At 42.8% G+C, this 26,925-nt stretch overlaps 1 protein-coding gene across 3 annotated transcripts in view; it reads right to left on the bottom strand.

The window, feature by feature from the left end:
- ckap5 (cytoskeleton associated protein 5) overlaps positions 1-26,925 on the bottom strand; it is a 37,046-nt gene that overhangs the window by 5,292 nt on the left and 4,829 nt on the right. For 2 of the 3 annotated variants that reach the window (XM_080760725.1, XM_080760726.1), the window contains exons 4-38: positions 24,335-24,541; positions 22,936-23,107; positions 22,714-22,849; positions 22,139-22,239; positions 21,582-21,695; positions 21,240-21,344; positions 20,826-20,915; positions 20,411-20,575; positions 19,513-19,641; positions 19,185-19,340; positions 18,939-19,043; positions 18,703-18,813; positions 17,996-18,088; positions 17,349-17,534; positions 17,026-17,120; positions 16,316-16,499; positions 15,824-15,999; positions 15,287-15,461; positions 14,558-14,671; positions 11,884-12,012; positions 11,182-11,376; positions 10,527-10,650; positions 9,892-9,983; positions 8,989-9,099; positions 7,457-7,579; positions 6,669-6,818; positions 6,354-6,557; positions 6,054-6,189; positions 5,351-5,544; positions 4,981-5,174; positions 2,513-2,686; positions 1,997-2,117; positions 1,507-1,686; positions 889-1,076; positions 38-113 (exon numbers count right to left, since the gene is read on the bottom strand). In XM_080760725.1, the coding sequence (XP_080616851.1) occupies positions 38-113; positions 889-1,076; positions 1,507-1,686; positions 1,997-2,117; positions 2,513-2,686; positions 4,981-5,174; positions 5,351-5,544; positions 6,054-6,189; positions 6,354-6,557; positions 6,669-6,818; positions 7,457-7,579; positions 8,989-9,099; positions 9,892-9,983; positions 10,527-10,650; positions 11,182-11,376; positions 11,884-12,012; positions 14,558-14,671; positions 15,287-15,461; positions 15,824-15,999; positions 16,316-16,499; positions 17,026-17,120; positions 17,349-17,534; positions 17,996-18,088; positions 18,703-18,813; positions 18,939-19,043; positions 19,185-19,340; positions 19,513-19,641; positions 20,411-20,575; positions 20,826-20,915; positions 21,240-21,344; positions 21,582-21,695; positions 22,139-22,239; positions 22,714-22,849; positions 22,936-23,107; positions 24,335-24,541 (5,005 nt within the window). The remainder of the gene's footprint in view (positions 1-37; positions 114-888; positions 1,077-1,506; positions 1,687-1,996; positions 2,118-2,512; positions 2,687-4,980; positions 5,175-5,350; positions 5,545-6,053; positions 6,190-6,353; positions 6,558-6,668; positions 6,819-7,456; positions 7,580-8,988; positions 9,100-9,891; positions 9,984-10,526; positions 10,651-11,181; positions 11,377-11,883; positions 12,013-14,557; positions 14,672-15,286; positions 15,462-15,823; positions 16,000-16,315; positions 16,500-17,025; positions 17,121-17,348; positions 17,535-17,995; positions 18,089-18,702; positions 18,814-18,938; positions 19,044-19,184; positions 19,341-19,512; positions 19,642-20,410; positions 20,576-20,825; positions 20,916-21,239; positions 21,345-21,581; positions 21,696-22,138; positions 22,240-22,713; positions 22,850-22,935; positions 23,108-24,334; positions 24,542-26,925) is intronic. The other variant, XM_080760727.1, reaches the window with a different exon arrangement.

The raw sequence follows: 26,925 nt of genomic DNA, 5'->3' as shown, positions 1-26,925 counted from the left end.
AACAGCCCAAAGTGATGTTTGAAAATGCCTACTGTACCTTCATGACCAGTTCAGAGAACATGGGGGAGCCAGCTGTAGTGATTAAACTGTCCTGCAGCAACACCAGCAGAGCACTGGATAGGAAGAGTGAAAATGATTCATTCAAAAGTATGTTGAACCAAGAAGATATTAGAGGGATGAAGTTTGTTTACTGTGCTTTATATGTGCGGCCTTGGCAATGTTAATGTGTTAAAGAGGAGCTTAGCTGCGCTCAGCTTCCCTCCTCCGAACACGACCAATTGTATAAACTAATCCACGGAGGGGTGCACCTGTTTATTTTGTTGTTTTTGGATTTTCTGTCTTATTGATAGTATCAAGTGAAGATAGACAGGAAAGTGGGAGGGAGAGAAGGGGAGAGACATGCAGCAATGGTCGTAATTAACAGGACTCGAACATGCGACACACTGTCAGGCCAGAGCCTATATGTACCGCTAGGCCAGCGAGCGCAGCCATTACTAAGGTGTACCATTAAGCACAGCTTCACACTGCAGCACTGATTAGCTACACCTGGCCTACAGGGCACTGCTCCATGGATTCCTCTATAGACACTACCTTTAGACTCTGTTGAGGTGGAGAGGTAATTTACCCCTTCCTGCACCACCCAGGAAGTCGGAATCCATTTCTATCAATATCTAGTGTCCCTACACTATTAGTATTTACTAACCCCAGAATGTGATTTTAGTGTTACATTAGTCTCTGACTTCATGTGGCTGACACAGTGCCTGATCTGTATTACGCTCAGCCAGAAATATATGATCTGCAACCTCACGATGCATCGCATTCAGGCTGCTGGCAGCTCGTTATTTCAAGCGACGAGTACAAATGAAACACGACACCCATAGCGCTCACCTAAGTATGTTAGTCTGGTCTGATTTCTCCAGTACTCTCACGACCAGCAGGTTGACCGATCTGATCAGCTGCTGACCGTCCTCTATGTCCTCCACTCTGCCGTCCAACATCAGAGTTATCAGACCATGCATGAGGTCCTTCAGAACACCCATGGACGCCTCTTTGGCCAGAGACTCCATCCAGAACAACTGGGGAGAGGATATGGAACAGAGAGAACATGACCAGAGCCATCAGAATATTATTACAGCCTGACAACGAGAAGCTAACTACAGTAGGACAGCTAGTTTAGTGTGATGAAATGGAGTCATAAAGAATAGTTGCTTTCCAAAGAAATGTTACCTTTGTTACCTTAGTTTACATCAGTTATCAACAACAGTTACCACTTTTATCCTATTTTATCCTTAGGCTATTTTTTAATAGCAAGCTCACAACACATTATTTTTCCTTTTTGTAAGTTTTGAAAAATCTTCAAAAGAATGATTGAAATATTTTAACAATACAAATCTCCTCCGATCTCTACAAAACCTTTCCAGATGGGAGGGGGTCCATCCATAGCCAAAGTGGTCCTCAAACATTCTCATGTCAAGGACTCCTAAATGGAAGTGCATCGTTACTCACAGACAGCATGTTTCCTATGATACAACTGTAGAGTTTGAAGATGTCCTTCTTGTCCAGCCGCTCGTCAGCCATGTGCGTGTTGTAGATGAGCCTCAGCTGCATGAACGTGGCGATGAGGAACTGGTCAATGTGACCCGACATGACCTCCGCTTTGTCCTCCTGGCGCAGCACCTCGTCAATCTGTGGACACACCAGCAGGAACAAACAGTTTAGACACAATGCATCTGGCATTCACTAAAACAATCACATTGATCTGCAGTGGCCTGTGTGTTTTTAACCATGAACTTATACTCCATTTACTCCTGATAAAATCTTAATTTCCCCCTTCCTCAGATAGTGATTCATAAATGGAATGAAAGCAGTTATTGTTCAATATATATGTTTTACTTTACATTTACATTACCTAAGTGTAATTAAACCCGTTTTAATGTCTTAATGTATACTGTATGTGCGTTCTTAACTTCACTTGGAGTAGTGCAGCTAATAATACCTGTGCCAGAGCTTGTACACTGGTGTTGATGTCCCCGCTGGCCACCTGGGAGATCACAAAGTTGATGGTGGAGGCGGTGCTGTTGTGCAGCTCATCATAGTGCGGAGAGACCGAACGCATCCTGAACACGCACAAAACTCTGTTAATGCTGGGGAATGAAGCTCACCTAGGAACATTGTACTGGTGCGTTCGTGTCCTTGTGTTTCTGCGTAGGCCTGTCACAATTATTACATGAGCACCTAATCGCAATTATTTGAGATAATCACAATAATCGCCATAATCATTTCCATGTTAATGACAATAATTTAAAAAATAAATGCTTGTAGATCATTAAATATGTTATTGGTCATATCTGCCCTGCGCAACGTTTGTTTACGAAGGCTAAAAGCCAAACAGAAATGTAATTTCGATTCATAAATGTTCAAATAATAATAAGTGCCAATTCACCGTCAAGTAAAATGTCATAATCGTGACAGGCCTGTGTGTGTGTGTGTGTGTGTGTGTTTCCATATTAACTTGGGCTCAGGGATCATGATGGGCTCCAGAAGCTCGTCCAGTTTGTGCTGGACCAGGTCCGGCAGCTCGCTGACCCCACAGTGGTCGGTCTCAATCATGTCCAGGTCCAACTGGAACTCCCTGGGGATGGACGGGTGGGACGACTCCCTGTGCTCGGCATTCTGACGCGCTTGGCTGGAGAGAGGAGGAGAAGGGAAGGACAGGGAAAGAAGACAGTATGTTAATGCAGGTACATTCGTCTTTTATTTGATTCGGCTCCAGTCCTGGCTGAAAACTAATGTCCGCTTTGCATCTACAACATGGATGGTAATATGGAAACTTCAATATTCTCAGTCTGTATGGATTTGGTGGTTCTTTATCTTTTTTTAAATTATGTTTTTATTTTGGTCATTGTGTACAAGCATAATGAACAACTTTACATCATGTTGTCAAGTGAGGTGGTTCTTTATCTAACAAAGATCCAGTTGACCATAGTCTACTCTACATTGTTATCTTTATTGGCCAAAGACATCATCTTCATTGAGAACGCACATATCTGAATATCTTTGAACCTGATCAAGTCTGCTCATCTATAATCCAATTGGGTTCTCAGGACTGGAGCTGATCAGTACCAACTGGTAAAGAAACATTTAATAAGATGCCTTATCAAACACCCGACACATGTTTGTTCCCTTGGAAGGACCATCATCTATGCACCATGTCTCTCTATGTACGTCTGTAATGCACGTAACTCGAGAACCGTTAGTCCCACGACTTAAAATTCGACACACGCGTTCCACGCCCCAAAGTGAGTGCAGTGCCCGGTGTCGAGTCGGACCCACGGTTGTCCAGAACCGTCACAAAAAGCATCTGTGCCCAGGCTCTGGACAGGGCCCAAATTAGCCAATTGATCACCCCTAGATCTCCATATATGGATTTGGCCTATTGTGACATCACAACGAAGTTCTGACATCTGCATAGACTCCATATTTGGGCATGCCTGACAAAGAACTCCATATATGGGCAGAAAAGGGACACAGACATAATATCTGGGTGGGGCATGCATTTCCAACTTGCATCGTTCCAAGTAGGCCAGTGCCCAATGGGCACCGCTCTAGTGTGATGAAAGCACTGGAGCAAACATATCAAGAGCAGATATAAAGAGTCAAGGCATCTCTAGGAAATGTTGAGCAGTGATTCATTGTGTCTGGACATCCACCATACATTCTAGCCACACACACACACACCAATGGGGCCATCTCAGTTTGTGGAGCAAGACAGCGGCAGCGCACTGAATACATGATATTTTGTCAGCCTTTACAAGACTTACGTGACGACAAAGCACATGAAAACATCCATCTGGTGGTACGGGTTGTGGAGGAGGCAAACTATCAATTTCACGAGGACAATTTGAATTGCATTACGTATTATTACGTATTAAAATTCCATTACGTTACAGGGAAAAGGTTTTACTGCCACAATTTGTCAAGTGATTCGTTAAGCTAGTTTGCTTTCCTTAGTGTAAAACAAAATGGAACCTTTTCCCCATCAATGATTGACACTGACTACAATTCAAATGTCACTCGCAAGTAAACCTTTTTTTTTAGGGAGATTTAGAGTATGAGTGATGCATACACTATTAGACTGCATTCAAGTTAGCATACAGTATGTCCACCAACAACCGGGAACAGAGGCGGGCCATGAGGAGGTAGTACTCACATCCTATACGTGCGATACATTATTCTGATCCAAAGAAGAAGGCAGGCAGAGAGGAGAAAGGAGGAATCATACAGTAGAGAGATGAAGGGTTAAGAGACAGACAGGCAGGCAAGCAGACAGAAAGACAGGCAGCTGGACCACTTGTCTGGCAGCCAAGGAAAGAGAGACAGACAGACTGCTGCTGCTTGGCCGCCCAGAAAGACACAGACAGACAAAAAGACTTAGAACTTAGACTTAGAACTGATTACAGACATAGGGGTTGGTTTCACAGACATGTTCCCAATTGTCCAGAGGTGTACATTTCCAATAGCAGTTTTCATTGGAAAGACTCTGTACTCTTTAATATTTTCTCCGAACACGTCTGAGAGAGCAACCCAACTTGAAATGAATTCAGTAATAAAGGTCAGGAAAGAATGGCAGAACAGTAAGTTCAGAAAACAGAAAAGTCGAGAGGATTATGGTCTGAATCTCAACGCTAGCAACACACCACAGTGGATAAACAGTCACAATAAAGAGGCGAGTGGTTGACAGACATGCTTATGGAAGAGTAGGAATGTTAGATTTGAAAACATTGAAGTGGGAAAAACCTAATATTAATACACTATATATAGTATAGACACTCAGGGGTCTAGTTATATTCATAGAAAGAGGACATTTGATATACAGTAGAGCTTCAAAGACATTTCATCTGTGCCTGCAAATCTGGCAAGGCAGACATAACAATAAATAAAAGGTCTCCAGAATGCCTTGGTAGAGCATTGTTAAATTACTTCAATTTATTGGGGTCCTCCTGGGACCCCTGGGAAGGCTTGCGGAGGAAGGTAGCACTGGGGTTGGATGGGTGTTCTCGTTGGTTCCTCGTTGGTTCCTCTCCACGTTGGTTCTTGGGAGGGGCAGGCTGGGTCGTCTTCTTTGCCGAACGCTTGATTCTCTCTTCCAGCATGCTCATTTCTTTCTCCGATAACTGGAGGAAGAGAGCAGGGAGGGTGACGCGAGGCGAGAAGTACAGGGTACGTGGAAGAGTTATTTACTGTGACAAAACACAACTTTTGAAAGAATATGACTTGAAGATGCATGTTTTTTTTTGCTTTTTTTTTTTTTACAGTCTGAATCATGTTATTAGAATAGTAACCGTCTTACATTCCCTATGAGTTTGTAGACTTGGTCTCCACAGACATTGTAAACAGCCAGTACAGTGTTGAGGGCAGCATTGCGGACAGACGTGTCTCTGTCTCCAATATGAACCGCTATCTCCTTCAAGGCCTTGGCAGGAGTCGGCTGGCACACATTCATCCCCCAGCCCGCTATCAAACACCCCAACTCCTCCAGACATTCTGGGAAGACATTGAGGAAAAACACGGGACATGGACATCATTAGAACACTCTTCATGGTTCATTATTCTCCATGTTGACCCGATATCATTGCCGTCTGTTCTGGAAAGTCCAGAAACATTTTATTTAAACCTTTATTTTAAAAAATAGCCCACAACATTGTGAGCTTGTATATCTGCTATTTTCATTACTTTTGTGGGACTCTTGTAGGGCATTCATTTACAGAAATATGATTATAAGATACAAGGTTTCTGCCCGAACAATGACATAAAAAAAGAGAAAACTCGAATAGAGTAGAGATGGAACTATGCATTAAACAATCATCCCCATTGGAAATACGTAAATGGGGATAATGTTTATCTCAGTAATGCAAAAAAGCAATGGCGACATTTACATGTGAATCCAGCAAGAATTAACAATGAACAATTAGCAGGACACGTTGCCATTCACGCTTCTGTACAAAACTACAAGCCGAACGAGTCAGGTTTGACATCCGCTGAGTGATCCGTACCAGCTCTCTGCTTAGAGTTCTTGGACTTGGTGCCGTCCATGAGGTACGGGAAGAGCTTTGAGGCCGGGTGGACCTTACAGATCATGGCCAGAATAGCCCGCACGTCCTTACGAACCACATCCTTGGACTCCCCCACCTGGACAACGAAGGGGGATAGAAGCGAAGGGAGAACGCAAGGAAGGAAGGAAGAAGAGAGAAGGCTGAGCACATTTTAGACCCAGTCTATAGAATTGCTTAGCTTTTGCTGCAAGTTAGTCGGCCTTACGCTTCCACACCCACTTTAAAAAAAGAGTCGCTAACCTTGAGTATGAGGTAGGGCACAAAGGAGGAGGCTTCATACTCGCTGAGGTGGTAATCCTCTCTGCTCAGCATCGTAAACAGCAGCTTGAGGTACTCCAGAACCTTCATCAGTACCGTGGTGTTTGTGTCAAAGAACCTCAGAGTGAACCACTTCAAAATCAGGTCCAGACAGCTGATTGTGGCATCGCTCTCGCACTCGAGCCTCTGTCAAAACGGTACACATAAGCGGGTCGATTTTTATAATCAATTAACTTTAGCACCCCCACCACAGTCCACACGAGATAAAGGAAACAAACACCACAATAAGCACAGTACCTCAATCATGATTCCTATGCACTTGACATGTCTCTGGAAGTCTACATGGAACAGGTCATCAAGAAGCCACTTGGCGAAGCAGGTCGTCATCTGGGTCTTGAGTTGGTCCAGGTACTCGTCACGAGGCATCTGGAAATTCCACTTTAAGATCTGGAGAAGAAAATTAGGCAGATAAGTAAATTAGTCAGGTAATATAGAAAAGCAAAGGTGGAGTTCACATCTTTTCTACAGGACATTGTGATGCGTGATGGTGTTTCAACCTTACACTTAAATTACAACCCGATGCTCCTGGTGTTGGATATAGGTAAAACATTCAGAGGAATATTGTGTATATTCCACCAGGGTTTTCATTTATTTATTTTTAATATATATATATAATTTTTATCCCACGATTTTGTAACCCATTTTTCACCCCCTGTGTCAATTATCTATTGTAATCCTGGGCTCTACACAGCCTCCGCCAACCTGGGGAGAGCAACGGACTTGAACTCATGCTTCCTTCATGCATGAGTGTCCAGGTTGCTCCTTTACACCTGACAGGGCGGAGTTTCCTTGGTTGGACGTAGCGTGTGGGAGGAACACGTTATTTCAACCAGTTCCTTTCCCCCCTGGCTGGCAGTTTAGTGACCAGGATTACTGCACGTTTTTTGTGAGGGTACCTACCCTAGGGGACACGGGGACAACATGCAAACCCCACACAGAAAGGCCCTTTCGCCAACCCCGCCTCGGGTATGAGGTTTTTAAAGCAGGCAAGACATTATGGCAAACACAAGATTCGGGGCGAGTACCTTAAGTTGTTTCTCCTCTTTGAGCCTCTGTTCCTTGGCGTTGGGGATGTTGACGAAGAGGGGTCCAGACTTATCTTCCTCATCCTTAGCGTTTTTGGCAGAGGACTTCTTAGCCGCAGGACCCTGGGGAAGGATTGCACGGTGACATCACGATCACTGGACAGGACATTGTGTAAAGCCCAATTATGCTTTGTGGAAAAGGCCAAAGACTTCCCTCCACAGTACATTCTACTGAAAGAAGTGTGTTCTCATTAAAGGAAACACTTTCTTCAGGTGAGTACTGTCACAGTACATTCTACTGAAAGAAGTGTGTTCTCATTAAAGTAAACACTTTCTTCAGGTGAGTACTGTCAGGGAATTGAAGCCTTGCCATATAACACTTCTTCTCCAAAGCATGAATAAGGCCTATGAGAGTGAGCCGACGTGTTAAAACATGGATGTTGTAATTTACAATGTAATTTTGACTTTAGTTTGTGTGTGTGTGTGTGTGTGTTTATGTAAATAGAATACAGGGCTCTTCAAAGGTGACAGACAGAAGGTAAGGTTTAAGAAAACCTTGCCTTAAGTTAAACGTATAAAAAAGGGGAAAAAAGCAGACAGTTGTGACGCCACTCCGAAAGGTGCAACACAGACACATAGAAAAATCATGCAGTGCAGAGATTTGAGGTCTTAAATGTACTGATCTTATCCAACAACGTACAATGTTGTCACAACACGCAAAAACAGACCATCTCCAAGCTAACAACGGTACGAGTATAAATTAATCATAATTGCATAGCTTTAATTTTAACTAATGTTGATGTGTATACGGTAATTATAATAACAAATGTATATAAATATACACATTGTGATTCAGTCAAGTTTCAATGAATTCCTCCGTGGATGTCAGTCGTCTCCAGTAATATTAGTGATTAGACAGAGACAGGGTTAGAAGCAGCCCAGTGGTGTGTACTGGAAGGAAGCCAGACAGGGGCAGAGTCGGGCTAAAGAGTGTCCTCAACGAAAAACAGGCCAGGCCTGAGAGGCAGGTACGGTAGTTTAGTTGAGAATTGGTGTAAGGCAGCGTTATCATTTAGAAATCACCATAGACCAGTCTAACTTGTCCGTGAACTCATACAGTACCTGACTTCGTCAAACCCTGTCCCCTGGGTCACTACGTCTTTTTTACCCCCAATAAAAATATAACTAATTCAGTCAGGGAGGTGACTCTGTATTTCGTTATGTGTTTATATTTGATACAGTGCTACCAGACGAACGTTAAAAACTACATGAGGAAAGCACGTGATTCGCTGTCCTCACTGAAGCACGCTCCTAAGTGTATGTAATAAACCATCACGATAATACCTGGCTTTGTTTTCATCCAATTAAAAGTCAGTATTTATTTAAAAACTTTGATCCAGAAGTGTCCCGCAAGTCAGACAGACAGATGCAGCTTCCATTCTCCCCCATTACGCAGCCCTGTTGCCTAAATCTAAGTGTATTTCTCCGTGAAGACACTCTTTAGCCTGACACAAACCATGCCCCACATCTACCTGTTGAGCGGCGAGCTTCCCCTTGCCGGGGGGCTTTTTACTAGCGTTACTGTCTCTGTCCTTCTCCGTGGAGAGGGGGGTGGGTTCAGCCTCCTCGAGGGGGGAAGGGGGCTGGGCGAGTGGAGACAACCAACCAAGTCACAAAAAACACGTTCACAAATCACAAAATAAAATACTGACCAAATGAATGTAAAAACCTGGTGTATAGATTTAAGCTAGAAGGTAAATGGAACAATGTCACATTCATATGATAATATGCACAATGATAAAAAAATAATAACTACATTTTAATACATAAACAAAGGTGGCAGCATGCAAAAGTGTTGCACTAATGGACATTGAAATCCCATTTTCATGAATGTCTAAACTGAGAAGAATATAAATAGAATGGCCCTACATGGACGGTCATGAGAAGGTATAATCAGAACCACACAGTTTTCCAAGTCATGTAACAGCATGTTACAACAGTTCAATCGATTATATATTAAAAAAGAACAGATCTTATATGAAATAAATCATTTTTCAAAAATAGCAGATCTACAAGAACACAAGGCAACATATCATGATGCGTTGTGAGTTGTTTAGATTGGCTATTCTCTGTATTTTTCCGTATAACATAGGGATTTAACAACTTGGTAGTTGACTAAAATGTTTTAGCGCTGATTGGTTGATATATATATATATATATATATATATATCATTATATCATTATTTTATGATAAAAGAAAAACATGCTTCCAGATTTTTTTCGCCACAATTGTTTTTGTCTGTGTCCATTCATATGCCGAGGCAATTAGAGCCTTCCCTTTTTGAAGGGAAGAAAATACCCCGGGGCTTAACCGGACGTTATCACCTAAAACTATAAACCAAAAGTAGATGGCTTGTGTTCAGGTAAAAATGTACCTTCTTGATGACGGGTCCACCTCTGACCTTCTTGGCTTCAGGTTTGGCATCTGCAGCGCTGTCGTCCTCACCCACTGGTTCGGACCTGGGACCTGAAACAGACCATGGAATTACAGTTTTCTGGCTCCAGTGTGGGTTTTAAGGCAACATCTTCCATCTATCTGTCATCTATCATCTATCTATCCGTTAATCGATTCATTGTTCCATGCTGGAAAGCATAAATTCAGCAAAGCATTTACTTATACACAGAGACCGTTCATCTCTTGTTTTATTCATTCATGACATCATCATTCTTGCCCTGATGAAGACCTGTTAGGTCGAAACATGTTGGCAGTTGCCTTTTAATGTAATAAAGGCGTTCCTCATTTGTTAACCTTGTGTGCCCGGATCCTTCTCTTTTTATTATAACATCATCAAGTTGGCAGTCTGCAGAGTACATTTAACTCTCAAAAGTATAAAACTGTCCCCCTTATGGGCTAAACTTTAGGATAGATAAAGGCTTTGCAGAGGGTAACAACAAAAAAATACATAGTTACACCGTTTAGGACGTATGGGACAAGCAATTCCCTAAATCGCGAGGTAACCATGGATAAAATCTACAGTACAATCAATGTGATCAGCCCAGCGTACTGTACCTGGTGCAGCCTTGGATCCAGCAGAAGCCTTTCCACCGCCGGCCTTGGCCGGGGCGGCAGGTTTAGCCGGCATCGCTGCTCTGGCCTTCTCCAGCATGGCTACCACCTGGTCCTTGGAGGCAGGCTGGGGAAGAGGGAGAGAAAATGGCAAATGAAAATGTCTTTTTTTCGGGTGACAAACTATTAATTTTTATGAAATGGCATGAAATGTGAATTACTGCAGTAACCACCTTAACTGTATTTAGAGATTTAAGATTTAACCCAATTCAGGACGGGAAACCCTTTCGGTGTTTAAGCCTTATGTTATACTTTAGCTGTTGAAAAATAGCAGATCAACAAGTTCATAGTGCGGCACCAAGTGCCGCGCTACGAGCTTGTAGATCTAGAGAGAAACTTGAAAATGTGGCACAAATCTTTGAATATAATTATATTCTTTCACAGCCAACATTTTAAACTCAAATCTTTGCTTCTAGGGGGGGTCCCTGGAACAATATATTTTAAGATGGGGGTCTACGGCCAATTACATATGTTTGGGGTCCTTGACATGAAATGGTTTGTGCACCACTGACATAGAAACGTATGGTGTTTTTCTGAAAACGGTCATGATTTAGAAGACGTTTGTAGAATCTGGTCTCAGGTTTTAAGGGGTTAAGACCTTTAGCTTGGTAGCAGCCTTGGTCATTTTGTCGTAGCCCAGGTGCATCATGAAGATGGGCAGGGCGTCCTGAGCCTTCTTGCGAACGTCTCCGTTCCTGTCCTCCAGACAGGAGAAGAGGGGAGTCAGGCACAGTATCAGGTCCCCTGGAACCGTCCTCAGGGTGGGCAGCGTCTCTGCCAGCCAGCCTAAGAGCTGAGGAATTACATGGAAATTACTTTGGGATATAAATTACTTGGAACTTAAGTCAATTATAGTAAGTGCCTTACAGTAACCGACTGTTCCGCGTGGCTTATAATGCATTATTATTATTGACCAGCCCTTACAATACTTCACAACACATGTTATAAGTTGTCATACATGATTATAAATATTCTATGAAGCCCCATGAGTGCATCATCATCAATGCATTATAGACCTGGACGAAATGTTTTTATAATCGTCATGGGGGCCTGCCCCCTCCCCCCGCTTATTGACCCTAGCTGGATTTAACAGAATTAATCGGTTTGTCAAACTTAAAATAACTGTCCAATTTGACACCAAGGTTTGTGACCACCGGTTTTAAATGGCTGCGGGCCGTGCGGGGGGCCCCAAATCCAGTGTGACTCTGGTATGCATGGCTGCGGGGGCCCCAAATCCAGTGTGACTCTGGTATGCATGGCTGCGGGGGCCCCAAATCCAGTGTATTTGGTATGCATGTACCTCCTGTCGTAGAAAGGGGTTCTCTCTCTTCATTTCCTCAGACATGTCTTCTCCCTCCAGCCAGTCCTTCATACCAGTTTGCTCCACCCACGCCTTCAGCGTCGTCAAGGCAGCGGCCCTCACGTTGGCCTACAGAACAAGACAGAGGACGATCCCATTTTCATTCGTTTGCTCAGACTAATATTAATGTTTGGCTGTGAGAGAAGTACTCCACTAATTTGTTGTTCATACGAATCCATGATCACAAATACTGAGTATCAGTGGCGCATCATGCTGTGCTGATGATTGCATCGGCAAGGAAAACATTGTCGGTACTATTTTGGCACTGCAGTTTTATACTTACGGAAAATAAATCACACTAGTGTGAACTTGTGAAGTGAGCGGTGACTTTTATCATGATGATCTAGAAAGTCAGCGGTTCCCAAACCTTTTTGGCCATGCACCCAGTTACCTCCTGACCTGGCTGATGCACACCCCCCCCACATGGAATTATAAATTGCATAAGCTATATAGACATTTATTTCCTTTTTAACCACATATATATGAACCTGAATATGGCATGCTATATTCTGCATATACTGTACTTGCCATATATTGGCATAATATGTTAAAGGTTTCATGACATTATTTTTCATTTTTGTTTATGTTTTATGACCTCAATTACACCCCAAAAAATGCTATATTCTGCATATACTGTACTTGCCATATATTGGCATAATATGTTAAAGGTTTCATGACATTATTTTTCATTTTTGTTTATGTTTTATGACCTCAATTACACCCCAAAAAATGCTATATTCTGCATATACTGTACTTGCCATATATTGGCATAATATGTTAAAGGTTTCATGACATTAATTTTCATTTTTGTTTATGTTTTATGACCTCAATTACACCCCAAAAATAATTCTCTCTGGGATTTGGAAGCCTTTTGAGCTGCAATGAAAACAGGCAAAACGGTGACATCTATGGTGACGTCTATGTCAATGGGAATTGCCAGCAGATATCACAAACAGCAGGAAAATCAGAGCACTTGTTTGAGCCAGAAAACCCCAGACCACAGAAAATCTACTGAATGTCAAAAGTTCAGGGGTTTTTGTGCAATTGAGCTCAGAAAAAAAAATATATTTTTTTTTACATCACAATAAAATAAAAATAAAATCATAGCACCAGCATTAGCCTTTTCATGTCACGCACCCCTTAGAAAGCACTCGCGCACCACAAGGGGTGCACGCACCACAGTTTGGGAACCACTGATCTAGATGTATAGACCCACACGTTAGTCACAGGGGGCGGAGAAATAGACTAATGCAGTACATAGTAGGGCATTAACATAATAATCGAATAGTCGGCTAGTCGACTAGCAAAACACTAGTCGACACTGTTAATTGACATCCGATTATTCGCTAATATTAATTTTAATATTTATTATGATTTTTTTTTTTTTGCTTTTCTACAGCAGACATGCAGCTGTGAGCTCGGTGGTTTTGTTGGTAGTTCGCCAACTTCAGTACTAATCCATTCCTGGCTGATTGTTTTCATATCATATACAAGACTACTGTACATGGGTTTTGCCGTCACCCTTACTCGTGTAGGTGCGGTGGATGGCGGATCGCAGTGGCACTATAGCAGCATTCAAGACAGTTTTTCTTTGGGAAAAGCATAATGCGATATGCCTCATAGGCTCATACGCTCAATGGGGACAACTACAGTGTGTAAATACTTTTACTATTGGTGAGTTTATTACTGTAGTTTGTTCAACAAGTTAGATTGGAGACGTGTCGTCGTGTCGTCCGGTACAGTAAAGTATAGCAGGAGTTCCTCCTCACTCTGCCCAATATTATCCAGTTTGGTGACAGTCAAACTACAGTAGCTCTTGCCGTGATTTCATGTTTCTTCATGCTTATCCAAAAAACAAAAAAAAACTGCTGCCGCACGATCATAGTTATAATAGTCGCAATGAAGTTAAGTAGTTGATCATCTTCATAGCGTGGCAGCCTGCTAGCTAGCAAACCTAGTATGTAATCATAACCTCCTCCTAGCTTGTAGCTCCATCTAAAAACCAAAGGAACTGTGGTTGTAACTTGTTGTTGAACATTTATTGTTGTATGAAAAACATCGCATGGTTCATTCCTCCTCCTCCCCGCTCCACGGCTGAGTCCAGACAGTCTCCAAACATTGAGAACAACGTAACATGCTATGCTGCTCCGTAGAACGGTCTTGCGCATCAAAAATAGCAGATGCACAAGCTCACAACGCGTCCATCCGTGAGTCATTGTGGACTTGCAACTTTGACTTGAAACAGCTGAGCTAATTTCGGCCAATCAGAGCGGCATTCAGCGTATTCTAGTAAGAGTGGCGACACTTGCGTTGACTCCCACTGTAACAATGGAATGCGGAAGTGCTCATTCTATCTCAATGGGATAGTTCCAATGTTTGGAACTATAGCCCGCCCCTAGGTGTGTCGCCACTCTCTTAGTACTATTCCACTGGGCCTGCATTCACCGGCTCTGTTTTGCTGGCTGTTTCAGAACACGATGTTTTAATGCTCAAAAATCACGTTTGGTTAATGCCCTAGTACATAGTGTTGGAGCGGTTCGCACCGCTCAAAAAGTGTGTGTGTGTGTGTGTGTGTGTCTCCCAGTGATGATAGGGATGTGTGTGTTGTTTGTACCTTGCTGTCTCCCAGCACAGTGATGATAGAGATTCCCAGGGGTTTAATATGCGGTTTGAGTCCAGGCCCCATGGCAGTAGCTATCTGCTGTAGAATGGACAGGGTCTGTTGAACCTGGAGAACAAACACACACGTTAAGTCTATCAACCAGCCGATAAAAGTGGAACGTAAGTAAGTACATTTTACAAGTACTGTTCTCGAGTACAAATGAGGAACTTTTACTTTACTTGTATTTGTCAATACTTCTTCACTACACTACGTGTCAATTCAAAAGTTTTACTTTTTACTCCACAACAATTATCCGAAAACTTAAACTTAAAAGTTAGTATTATTTTTCTGCCTCTACTGATGGAGTGAAGTGAAGAATGACAGGAAAGAGGGAGAGAGAGAGAGAAGGGGAGAGACATGCAGCAAAGGTCGACATAAACAGGACTCGGAACACGTGACACGCTGTCAGGCCAGAGCCTACAGTATGTGGCATGTGCCTGGACCACTTGGCCAGCGGGCGCCCCAACAGTATATTTCTATATAAATGGGGAGATGCTACTTAGTACTTCTTCCTCCTCCTCCTTTACACTAGGGAGGCATCGTGAATGCCTCTTAGGAGTCACTTCTGGAGGCATTCACTTGTCAAAAGAGTCATAAAAAAAACCATATGTGAGACACAAGAACCTCAACTGAACGCGCAGAGTGCTGATTCATCGTTTAGTTGATTATAGAATAGCTTACCAGTATCTTATTAGAATCATTGAGACGTGCTTTCAGTGCCAGAGACAGGTCTCCTATGCTAGCTGTGATGAACTTGGCCTCCGAGATTATGGCTGAAGCCTCATCCAAACCCTCTTTGCGGATCTTCCAATTCTTATCCCCGATCTTAGTCACCAGGTCTGATGTGATCTTATCACTGGGAGAGAGAGAGAGAGAGAGGGACAGAGGGATAGTGTGTTAAATTAACGTCAATAAGTCCTTTCCATCTTTAAAAGGCATTACAAAACAACAATCTGTGATCACCATCAACCACAGGTGGCCCAAACTTAGGCAAGCACTCAGGGAAAATAGCTGATCTACAAGCTCAATGCGAGGTGTTGAACGTAGAGAGCGGATATCTTCTACAAAACGATGGTGTAGGGGGGGAAAGGATGGGGCCGAGGAAAGACCCCCGTCAATGAACTACAGTATATATGGTTTAAGTGGTTAATGAGCCTCCGTTTCATTACTATCCATTGTGAATACAAAGGTGTAGATGGAACATGCTGAATTAGTTACCTGATGTCTGTTCTTGGCAGGAGGTCCATGATATCCTTCACTCCTCCTCCTCCTCCTCCTCCTCCTCCGTCGTCCTCTCCTTCCTCCCCTTCCTCATCATCCTCCTCCTCCCCCCCTCCTCCTCCTCCTCCCTTCTTGGTGCCTCTGATCGGGGCTGGGGGAGTCTGGCCTTTCATCTGTGAATATTAACAGGAAAATGTCCAATCTGAGAATAGATTCCTTCACCAATGTGTTTGTAAAGGTATCTAGTAAGAAGTTCAGTTTCCCTAGGGTTATCTGTGACAGCTGCTGAAAGTTGGGCTACCAACTGTGTACACATTTTAATTCTGCTTTAAGAAGCATGTGAGGGGTCACAAACAAACTCGTTTTTCACGATTCTGAATGCATTGCAAGCATTCGTTTTGCACGAAAAGCCTTAGGCTAAAAACGGCCATAAGACTTGCGTCTACACCTCTTCAGCTCAACATGAAGAATCTACCGGCAAGTACAGACCTTCTCAAACTCTGTGTCTATTTGAGCCAGCAGTGCAGGCTTTTCGTCTTCAAAGAACATTCTTAGTGGAGCTCCCATGTAAAGGTACATGACCCCAAGGAGGGTGATGGCTCCTGTCCGCACAGCGGGGTTGGTAGCTCCCAGAGCCGTCTTCATGTTGTTGATGAATGCTTTGACATTGAAGCTGGAGAGGAGAGGAGAGATACTGTCAATAGATTTAGATGAGGAGAATGTAGACCATACAATTATATACATTCTCATATTTTTGAGAACTTTTGTCTATAATGACATGCCCAAAAGAGGGATGCCAGGATTAACCCATTTTGGGCGGAAACCCCTTTTGGTGTTTTAAACATTCATGTTATAATTTAGCTATTGAAAAATAGCAGATCTACAAGCTACGAGGTCTGCTATTTTTGAAAAGTCGTGAAAATGTGGCACAAATCTTTGAATATATATTTCAGAGCGAACATTTTTAACTAAAATATTGGCTTCTGGGGGGTCCCTGGAACTACATATTTTGAGATGGGGGTCCGTGGCCCAATAGAGATAATTCTGGGGGTCCTTGACATGAAAAAGGTTGAGCACAACGGACATAGAAACATGGGTTTTTCAGAAAAGGATTTAGAAGCCTTTTTTTTCATCAATCCAAAATGGGTTAATGCAGTTAAACACAGGTCCAGGTATGACTGTTACAAGCGCCATTTTACCCAGCAAAGCCGAACTCCTTCACGGCATCAGCCAGCCAGTTGAGTGCTTCGGCTTGGTTCTTAGGGTTCTTCTGGGCAAAGACCATCGACACCACCTGAAAGAAATCATACATACATCCTTTTTATAGGGAGACAAAATGTACTTTATAGGTATGGGGACACCAATTCAGAAATTCTCATCAAGTGAGTCCAATTCTTTTAAAGCCCAAAGGTCATTTATAATAATTAAATGCTGAGACTTGGTTAAATTGGGGCCATAACATAAAAAAACTGAAAAACACTGTTCATTTTCACTTTGGTACTCTATAGACATGCAGTTCAACCTGTTCAGCAGTCCATGGCAGGGAGCAGGCCTCTCCTATGGCGGTCAGGCCTATCTTGGCATTTACTCCACATTTGACGTCTCCCACCTTGTCCACCAGTCCGTCCAACACCACAAAGGCAGAGGTCTTGGAGAATTTCCCTCTCTGGGCTATTAGACCCACAATATGGAGTTTCATCATCATCACCTGCACAAAGACAGAACAGGTCATCACCATCAAACGTCCTGCAAACCTCCAAAATTGCACCCTTTTTTATTATTATTAATAAGATACACACTATTCACTCTTGTACAAATGCCAGTGACTACTTCTCTTTTAGCAGAGACATAGCAGCATGAAAACTAGGTTTATGTACTTTTTTATTTATTTATCTGGCTCATGCTTTGAATGCATGTCCACGTGGGGGGTGCAAACAAATACATCACATAAGGTTCTCTTTGTTCGCCAGGGCAATGATTGTCCTATAACGGCCTCCTGAATAATGGCTCCACCTACTGTACCAGCCACGGTGAAAACTAACCAGCAGTCTAGATAGAAGACCGTGTCATTTTGAAACCCAGAATGCCAACTGGTGTTGTCGCATGTGTTACCATGGTGACTGCAAAAGTGAGGGAGTGTGTGTTGCCATAGTGACAGTTGTCAGTTACCTGGAAGTTGGTCTCCTTCCAGCCGGGCTTCTTAGCCAGCATTTTGACTAAAGCCTGGCAGGGCATGTCAGCTTTATCCATAGTCTCCACCGCCTACACCACACAACAAAAACACACATCAACATTGATAGGATTCAAATGCAGTATAGATTCTTTCTTCTCATAGATCAACAATAACCTTCTATAACCTTCTAATAAAATCTTTCTGAAACGTGTCAGCCTGCACTGCAGCAGTAAACCCTTATCACTGTAGTTCTACAATGTGATGTAATCCAGTGGTTCGTCCTGTATTTCAGTCTTTTTTATTTACTTATTTTTCTTAATGTATTGTATGCTTATGTGTAGTCTAGTGGTGTATATATGGGGTGCAGGTCTTTTTTCCGACAGCATATTGATCCGAAACCTCAATCCTAACCTAACCCTAACCGCAAGCACGGGAGCAGCGCATGTCGGACCATCGCTTTTTCGCATCGCAGCGAATGTCACCCCGCTGCGGATCGGACCGTTGCCCCGTCGGCTAGAATGCTGTCGGAAAAAAGGCCGCCTCCCGTATATATGTATGTTGGTGTGTGTTGAAAAATCAATAAAAACAATTTAATAATAGTAATCCAGTGGTTCTCAAAGTGGGGTCCGGGAACTGGGTCCTTGAGGGTCCTTGAGGCACTGATGTAATCTGACGTGAGGCAGTGAAACAAGGACTACATTACCCTCTGGAACTCCTCCATGCTGGCCAGTCTCTCCTTCCAGTTGCTAGAGTCCAGCTGCTGTAGACAGACCGCAGGGAGGACGGCCGCCGCCTTCTCCTCACACAGCTCCGGCTGAAAACACCAACGGACACAACGACTCAGCTGGCAGGAATACAAATATCTTGTATGCCCTTTGTGCACGGAACGTTTGTGGTCCAACTAGTTTAGGGGAAACCCCAGCATGCATGCACACTCACCGCCAGGTCCGCCTCGGCCACCTCTTTGGTCTCACATGCCTGTTTCTTGCCTTTCCCACTAGGGGCAGCAGCTGCTTTGCCTTTCTTAGGTGGACCACCCGATGCCTGCACACACACACACACACACACACAGGTACTTTTACTTTACTTCTACTCCACATCATCTCGGATCCAAATATTGCACTTTTACTCTTAAAACATCCATGAACCACTTCATTTCATGTGAAAATGGTCTCCGGGTCTCACCTTGGGAGCAGCTGCAGCGGCGGGGACCTTCCTGGGAGGACCGGAGGCTTTGGGCGGAGCTTCCGCTGTGGGCGGGGCCTTGGCGGCAGCCTTCTTCTCTCCTCCTGCAGACTTCTTCTGTCCTGGAAGCTCCACTTTATCAGCAGACTCCTTGATCTGTTACCATAGAAACAAAGAGACCGTTAGATAAGATAACTGGCTCAGAGTTGGGTTTCCACTCCTCCCTCCATCGTCATGTCATTGGTTTATCAACATCAGACAGAATTCCATCTTTCACCCTCCTACATCCAACTTTACAAACAAATAAACCTCTGGTCTCTCTCCTCACCTTATCCAGCTTGAGCTTATCCAGGTCGGCGAGGAACGGGTTAACGGCCTTCTCCCCCACTACTTTCATGGCCGTGCCCAGAGCGTCAAAGGCAGCGTCCCGGACCTCTGGAGCAGAGTCATTCACTTGCTGAAGCAGGTGAAAAAAGGAGACATTCAGAGGGGAGGAAAATGGGAAAAGAAAAGCCAAGAAAGCATTGTCTATGATTTAGAGACCAGTGGTTCCCAAACACTGGGTCGACTTGGGACCCATTTATAGGTCGCTAATTTGGTTCCCTACATTTTGGTTTTCATTATAAATATTATTTAAAAAAAAACATTCCCAAAAAAGCAAAGATTTTAATGAATTAAAACAATTCAATGATTTTTTTTCAGGAATTTAAAATTAAGAAAATCTGAGAAATTCCATAAATTAGAAAACGAATGTTTAAGTAGGAGTGAAAATAGCCCGTCTACAAGCTCACAACGTAGCGCAAAGTGACACATTGCGAGCTTGTAGATCTTCTATTTTCAATAGTTTGGGTCCCAGGAAGACATCAAATTTCTCTTTTGGGTCGTGGACTAGAAAGTTTGGTAACCGCTGATTTAGACTTTTAAAATAATTTTCAGTTAATTTGACTCTCCAGTGGGATGTCCATGATAGTTAGAGGGGAAGTCTGAGGAATAGCTCGTTGATCGAAAGGTCACATCATTGCATTAAATAAAATCCTCTTAATGGGAGCCATTTTGTTTGTGCAGATCGCTTTCCTCTAATCTACTACAGTCTGGTGTACCTTGAGAAAGGCAGCACATAAAGGTTTGAGAACGCTCTTCTAATCTACTACCGTCTGGTGTACCTTGAGAAAGGCAGCACATAAAGGTTTGAGAACGCTCTTCTAATCTACTACCGTCTCGTGTACCTTGAGGAAGGCAGCACATAAAGGTTTGAGAATGCTCTTCGGCAGTGTGGCCTGTGTGCAGTGTCGAAAAGCTCTGGCCAGGAAGAGAGAGGCCTGCTGCTTAATGGAAGGGTTCTTGTTGTCCATAACTCCCAGGACGTCCTCAGAGATGTTCTGGAGAGTGGTCTGGAAGATGAGAGCAACAACAACAACAACCATTAGTCCATGCATTAATCCACCCATGCCACTTAAGTTAACAGTATTGACTTCAGTTTCTAGAGGAGATGATCTGGAGGGATCGATCGTGGCAAAGACTCCCTGAGTCAGATTGTGCAAGGAGTTTCTGGAAGAGCCAATTCAATTCTCACTATATATTCTTTCATCCATCACAGCCAGGGCCCTGAAAGCACACAGAGAACCATGTGTTTATGCTTACAGTAAGGAAGACTGCATCAATGGCCTCTTGCAGGGCCTGCACCACCAGGGGTTTCTTCTCCTTGAACTTCTCAAGAACTGTCGGCACAATCTGAGAACATAAATAAAGAGTTAGTTTGAAGCAATTGTTGTTGGGTACATATCATAATCTGCTTCTTTTAAAATGAAAAAAAAAAAAAAAACCTCATTCTGGAAAACATCTCTGATGATATGAATGAGAATGAACAGCGCAATGTCTTGTGTGGCTCTGTACTATTGACAATAGCTGCCAGATTTATTGCATTTTCAATACAGGAAAGAAAAGAGCAGAGCTACTTGACAATGGTGGGTTATAGTTTGAAAACTAGCATCATTACTAGCATATTTCATGTTTCCCTCAAGAAGCTAAATAAACAGCTATGTCAATTTGACTTACAAGTCCTGCATATGTTCCAAACTTCTTCCTGAGCCCTGAAGCCAGCGCTGCCACACACTTGGCTGCCAGCGTCACAAGCATCACATTGGCATCTTTGCCCACCACCTAGCACACAAAGTCAACCAGTTAGTTATGGAGGAAAGTCTCAGTGCAGTAAGTTAAGTTTCAGCAATTCAGCAGTCTGCTTCATTTGCACTATGATGCAGTTACATTTCACCCCACAGATCGATACCTTTACACAGGGAGAGTCTAACTTTTCGAGCCTGCCATCAATGCTCTATTGTGGAGATTTAAAGAGCATGCCGATATTTATGCATCAATTGTTGTAAAACAGATCAGTACCTTCTTCAGTGCTCTGACCAGGTCTCCATATTCTCCATTCTCCAGTTTAGGATTCTTGGTTAGAATTTCCACAGCTTCGAGGGCTTCCTTCCTCTCCTGCCATTTCTTAGCTTCCTGTAGAGACAAAGACAAGACGGAGATCACACTCAAAACTCTATTAAACATGAACGTTTCTGAACCTATGAATAATTATGTCAATGTTAGCTATATGTCATTGCATGTTATGGACAATCAATTGTTTCTCCAGGGCCCATTTGATTCTTCAAATCAATCGTTGCATTAAAATGAAATATTAATTATAACTGTGCAATGATATTTGCCATGTCGGCCGGGACTATCTTGTGCATAGTTTCATGCCGTACTGAAATTAACAAAATTGAATGGTGTCCTCGAATATCATACAAACCACATTATGCATTGGGATATGGACAGCAGCAATGCCAAGTATGCAATTCCCACAAGTTCCAGTAAGTATGCTAAACTAAACATGACCGCATAGTCCTTTATTCATCCTATATTGTACCGATATTCAATATAGATAAGCTGGATAACCATACTATTTTATCGTAGAAGTCTTTGGGGAGCTTGGAGAGGATTTCTACTGGCTCAAGCAGATCGTAGGCGTCCACCACCACTGCTGCTTCCTCATCGTCCTCATCTGGTATGGAAGAGGAAAGAGCAGAGGAGAGAGTGGGGAGGAGAACTGTGACATCAGACTGACACGTCTTGTAATCAGCTAATGGGCCAGATGGCCTGAAAACTTTGGCCATAAACTGAAGTGATACTGTAGTTTAGCTGGCTAATCACAACACCATCCTCATCCCCTGGAGTATGATATTTGAACAAATAACTGTATTTCATTTTATTATTTCTTTCTTGTTAAACCTACCATCATCACACTCATCTCCTCCTTGGACTTGTTGTTAAACCTACCATCATCACACTCATCTCCTCCTTGGACTTGTTGTTGAACCTACCATCATCACACTCATCTCCTCCTTGGACTTGAACCTACCATCATCACACTCATCTCCTCCTTGGACTTGAACCTACCATCATCACACTCATCTCCTCCTTGGACTTGTTAAACCTACCATCATCACACTCATCTCCTCCTTGGACTTGAACCTACCATCATCACACTCATCTCCTCCTTGGACTTGTTGCTGTTCAAATTTGGCCTTCATGTCTTGCTGAGAGCGGAGGAATCTCGACTGTTTGGGAGCGGAGGAAGGCAACTTGGCCCATTCTTCTTCCAAATCCTTCAACTAGGGGGACAGAAAATAAATGTTAAGTTAACTAGACCAATAACACATTCTAGCTCAAATATATAACGTGCAAGTGCGTCTCCAACCTGAACAGAGTTGATACCCGCCAGTGCAGGTCTCAGTGCATCTCTGATCCACTTGTAAATCTCCACGGCCAGCAGCTTAGCTTCGTCTCTCACTGCCTTCTCTCTGGATTCAAACTGCTTGGGCAAGACCTTCACCACTGGCTTCAGCGTCACTATCTTGGATCCAAACTCACTGGAGGGAAGGCAACCATCACAGGTGGTAAGACATTTACAATACTCCAGAGTGGAGGTGTGTACAGAGTACAGACAGGTTTAATACCATGTTCATCTTCACCGTTTGGCCGCCAGGATTAATTAAAGAATGATAACGATATGCCAGGATATCCCCCCGTTCAACCCTTATTTTGAAGATCCAAAACACAGAGACTGGATTTTGGGTCGGCATGTTGGGTGTGTGTTGTCTCGACCGGATGTTGATCTCTCGCTGGACGATGAGAAGTACAGGCCGGCGCCGTTACAGTGACCACTATGCTCCGTGCAATAAGCCTCGCTTTGACTAGAAATGCTACCTGGGACAGGGATTTGGAGATAAAAGTGACTGAACGCATGCGCGCACACGCAAATCAAGATGGCGCAGTCCAGTGTTTTGGCTCACAACAGATGGCAATCCGAAGCTAATGTGAGTAGCCTTTCGAGTAGATTGTATCAAAACATTTATACAACTGAATATACGTAACTTACGTTTATTGGCGCTTGCCGAGACTAATGATAAACGTAGGTTAAGTTTTTCTGCGGGGAAAGTATTAATGATCATTTTAGTTGTGTTCTCAAAATTTGACGACAGAATTGGCGCCAAAATCGGCGCCGTGATTGGCAGAGCATAACGGTTGTGCCACAGGAGACACCCATTATACTGTAGATAAGTGGCAGATAGAGGGGGGGAGACAGAAGGGGGGAGAGAGAGGGAGAGATATAGAGAAGGGGGAGAGAGAGAGGGAGCCGAGAGAGGTAGGGATTGGGTATGTCATATCCCCGAACGGGTATAAAATAATATAAGGTCATTCCTACTTTGAGTATATACACTACATAGAATAGAACATAATAATAGTCTATAACACATACCGGTACTATAATACACAAAAGGGTGTTATATACAGTACCATGATTATATCACGGCTACAGGTGTCGTCTTAAAAGCCAGTAGCTGTATCAGTGATACTAATGCTTTCAGAACAGTTGCTAGGGATTATTACAGCAACCAAATTTAAAACAAAAGCATTATGGTTGCCAACTAAAACCTCTCATGCATCAGCATAACAATGGTTTATCGATTTGTGACTGTACACAGCATCAGAACTACGGGGAGGTTTCCAATGAAGACAGCGTTATAATACTAAAGTATGTAGCAGTTATAGTGATAGACAGATTATACCATATTATTAGCAGTAGTTGGACTAACCTGAGAGCCTTTGTCAGTGTCACAATGCAGGCCACAATTATCTTAGGGTTCTTGTTTTCCAAGCCTTTGAGCAGCTCATCTTGAACCACTTCCGCTTTCTCCATCTCTATGTACATCATGCAGATGTCCATGCCCAGGTCCTTAGCCCGCTGCTTGGGTTGGTTGAACACCTTACTCACCACACCCGACACCACCTCTCCTGACGTCCTGCAATGGAAAGACATCAAAACGTCATAATAGACCAGTGACAATTTGACATGCATAGGACACCCGTAATAGGAACATCCAACTTAGGTCTTAGAATTTGCTTTTGTTAAATCCTTGGGGTACAATTACCTCACTTGCTGTCCCGAGGTTAACAAGAATATAATTCATTCCATATTGAACCAATGTTTTGTCACAATTGGAAGGGAATGTTGTCCCCATAGAGAAGAAACCATAGAGCCAACCTGTCATTTGTCCCAAACCTATAATAGTACCATAGCGGTAGCCTGCGATGCTACAAGAGTCCTGTTCTGCACTTGCTGAAATTGGGACCTATGGTGAAAGTTTAAATTGTATTTATAATCCTTGTATTATTCAGTAGCTTTGCGTTTATTCAATGTCAAGAATGTCACGCATGACTAAACACTGGTGGCAGAGGCATGGACTGCTGCAACCGCCAGTGGATGTAAACAAAGAAAACCATCCAGAGGAAGGTCGAGTTGGCAAGCCACGATGGTTCATCCAGTCCATAGCTAAACCTGGACATAGCAATATTTTGCTTATGAGGCAGATGCAAGGAAATCCAAAACATTGGCAAAAGGTGGTTCAGAATGGTGGTGACAACCCTAACCCAGAGGGAACACTTTCTCACATATCTCTTCAAAGAGAACAGACTTGTGACGCAATGTTGCATTAATAAGTGTAATGAGTTGTTGTTGTTAATGAAAATGCAAGCGGCTTACGATGCGGAGATGTGATGACGAGTTTCTCCTGAGTGAAGCAAGCTGAAATAAACAGCTATTGTTTATCTCAGAGCGAGAGCATGACTTAGCTGGTCAGCTTGCGTATTGTTCAGTTAACGTTACAGACACAAGTCAAGTGACTGACTTGTGTATCCAAAATCACTGACTTGTCATCATCTCAGTCACCAACAAGCAATTTGTTTAAAGTATTAAACTAAATAAAAACTCCATCAGGACTGGCACTGCGTGCCATGCAGGTGGGGAAAAAACAATCTCCAAGTTAACGTGTCACAGTTCTTGTCAGCACGTGACACCATTCATTGTGAGACAGAGTATACATTAGGCATTATTGTCCCACATTACAAAAGAACGCTTTAAACAGGAAGTGGCCAGACAATTGCAAGATAACTGGGCCTTGTGCGAACTTGTCCAAAATGCATCAAGTTGACTGATCTAACAGGAAAACCTATTGGGCCTGACTTTGAGCGCATTAATCAGATTACAAATTTGTGCGTGTTATTAGTCAAATTCTTCTAGGATTTTGATTTGTGATTGTGTACATTATAGGATCACTTTCATTTTTATGTAATTAAGATAAATGCTGCATTTATGCTCAAAAATATAATATCTGGAAAAATCTACATTGATCATGGCATTGTTCCAATTTAAATTAATTCATACAAGCAGCATACCACATCAGGGTATCCTTTTGTCTAAAAAAATCGAATTAACGCAGTCGCTTTATTCCTACCCGTCGCATACTGTACATGTGACACAATAAGACTCTTAAACATAAGCCATTAACAGCATACAGTAGTACCTGGCTGCTCCTCTTAAATAACCATTAGCCAATGTGAAATATTAGGTTACTCTGTCTGTACATGAGAAGAACTCTACCACATCCGATAGACCAGAAAGAGAGAAAGAGGAAGAAGAGACGGAGCTTTTACTGATAGACAAGACAAGACGTCATGGTCATCTATCATTTATTGGAGCTGGGATGTAACACTATCTTTTATATCCACAAGACAATAGTCTTATTCTTAACCCATTTTGACCTGAGATCAGATTCTAAAAATGTCTGTTTGAAAATGACAGTTTTCTGAAAAAGCTATGTTTCTATGTCAGTCGTTCTTTGAATTTTCAAAAATAGCAGACCTACAAGCTCGCAGCGCGCCACTCGGTGGAGTGCTATGAGCTTGTAGATCTGCTATTTTTCAATAGCTCAAGCATAACATAATGCTAAAACCAAAAGGGGTTCCCGTCCAAAATGGATTAAGGAAGGGTGTCATCAGGATTTTATTGATTTCGGTTGCAATTATTATTAACCAAAAAGCATCTGTGCCTATAAACAAATTCTGCATCAATAATTGTCAACTTTAAGAAATGTAATCAATATTACCCTCTCATACAGTTCCATGACAACACAATGGAAAGCAAGCCGCTTGCTGTATGCTTTTTATAGGTGAAATACTGGACACTTTAATGATTAGAAGTGTATTGATAACGTGTCTATTTCACTACCAGTCATGTATGTGTTCTCTGTGTCCTCATTCACACGTTTCAAACACCAAACAAACACAAATGTTTGGTCAAACTATGCGACTCCCATTGGAAAAGCATTGTGGTGGCCAAAAAAAAACA

This window comes from Protomyctophum bolini (genome assembly GCF_963924005.1).
Source record: "Protomyctophum bolini genome assembly, chromosome: 4".
NCBI classification, from domain to species: Eukaryota; Metazoa; Chordata; class Actinopteri; order Myctophiformes; family Myctophidae; genus Protomyctophum; species Protomyctophum bolini.
This window is presented reverse-complemented; position numbering and strand designations above follow the sequence as displayed.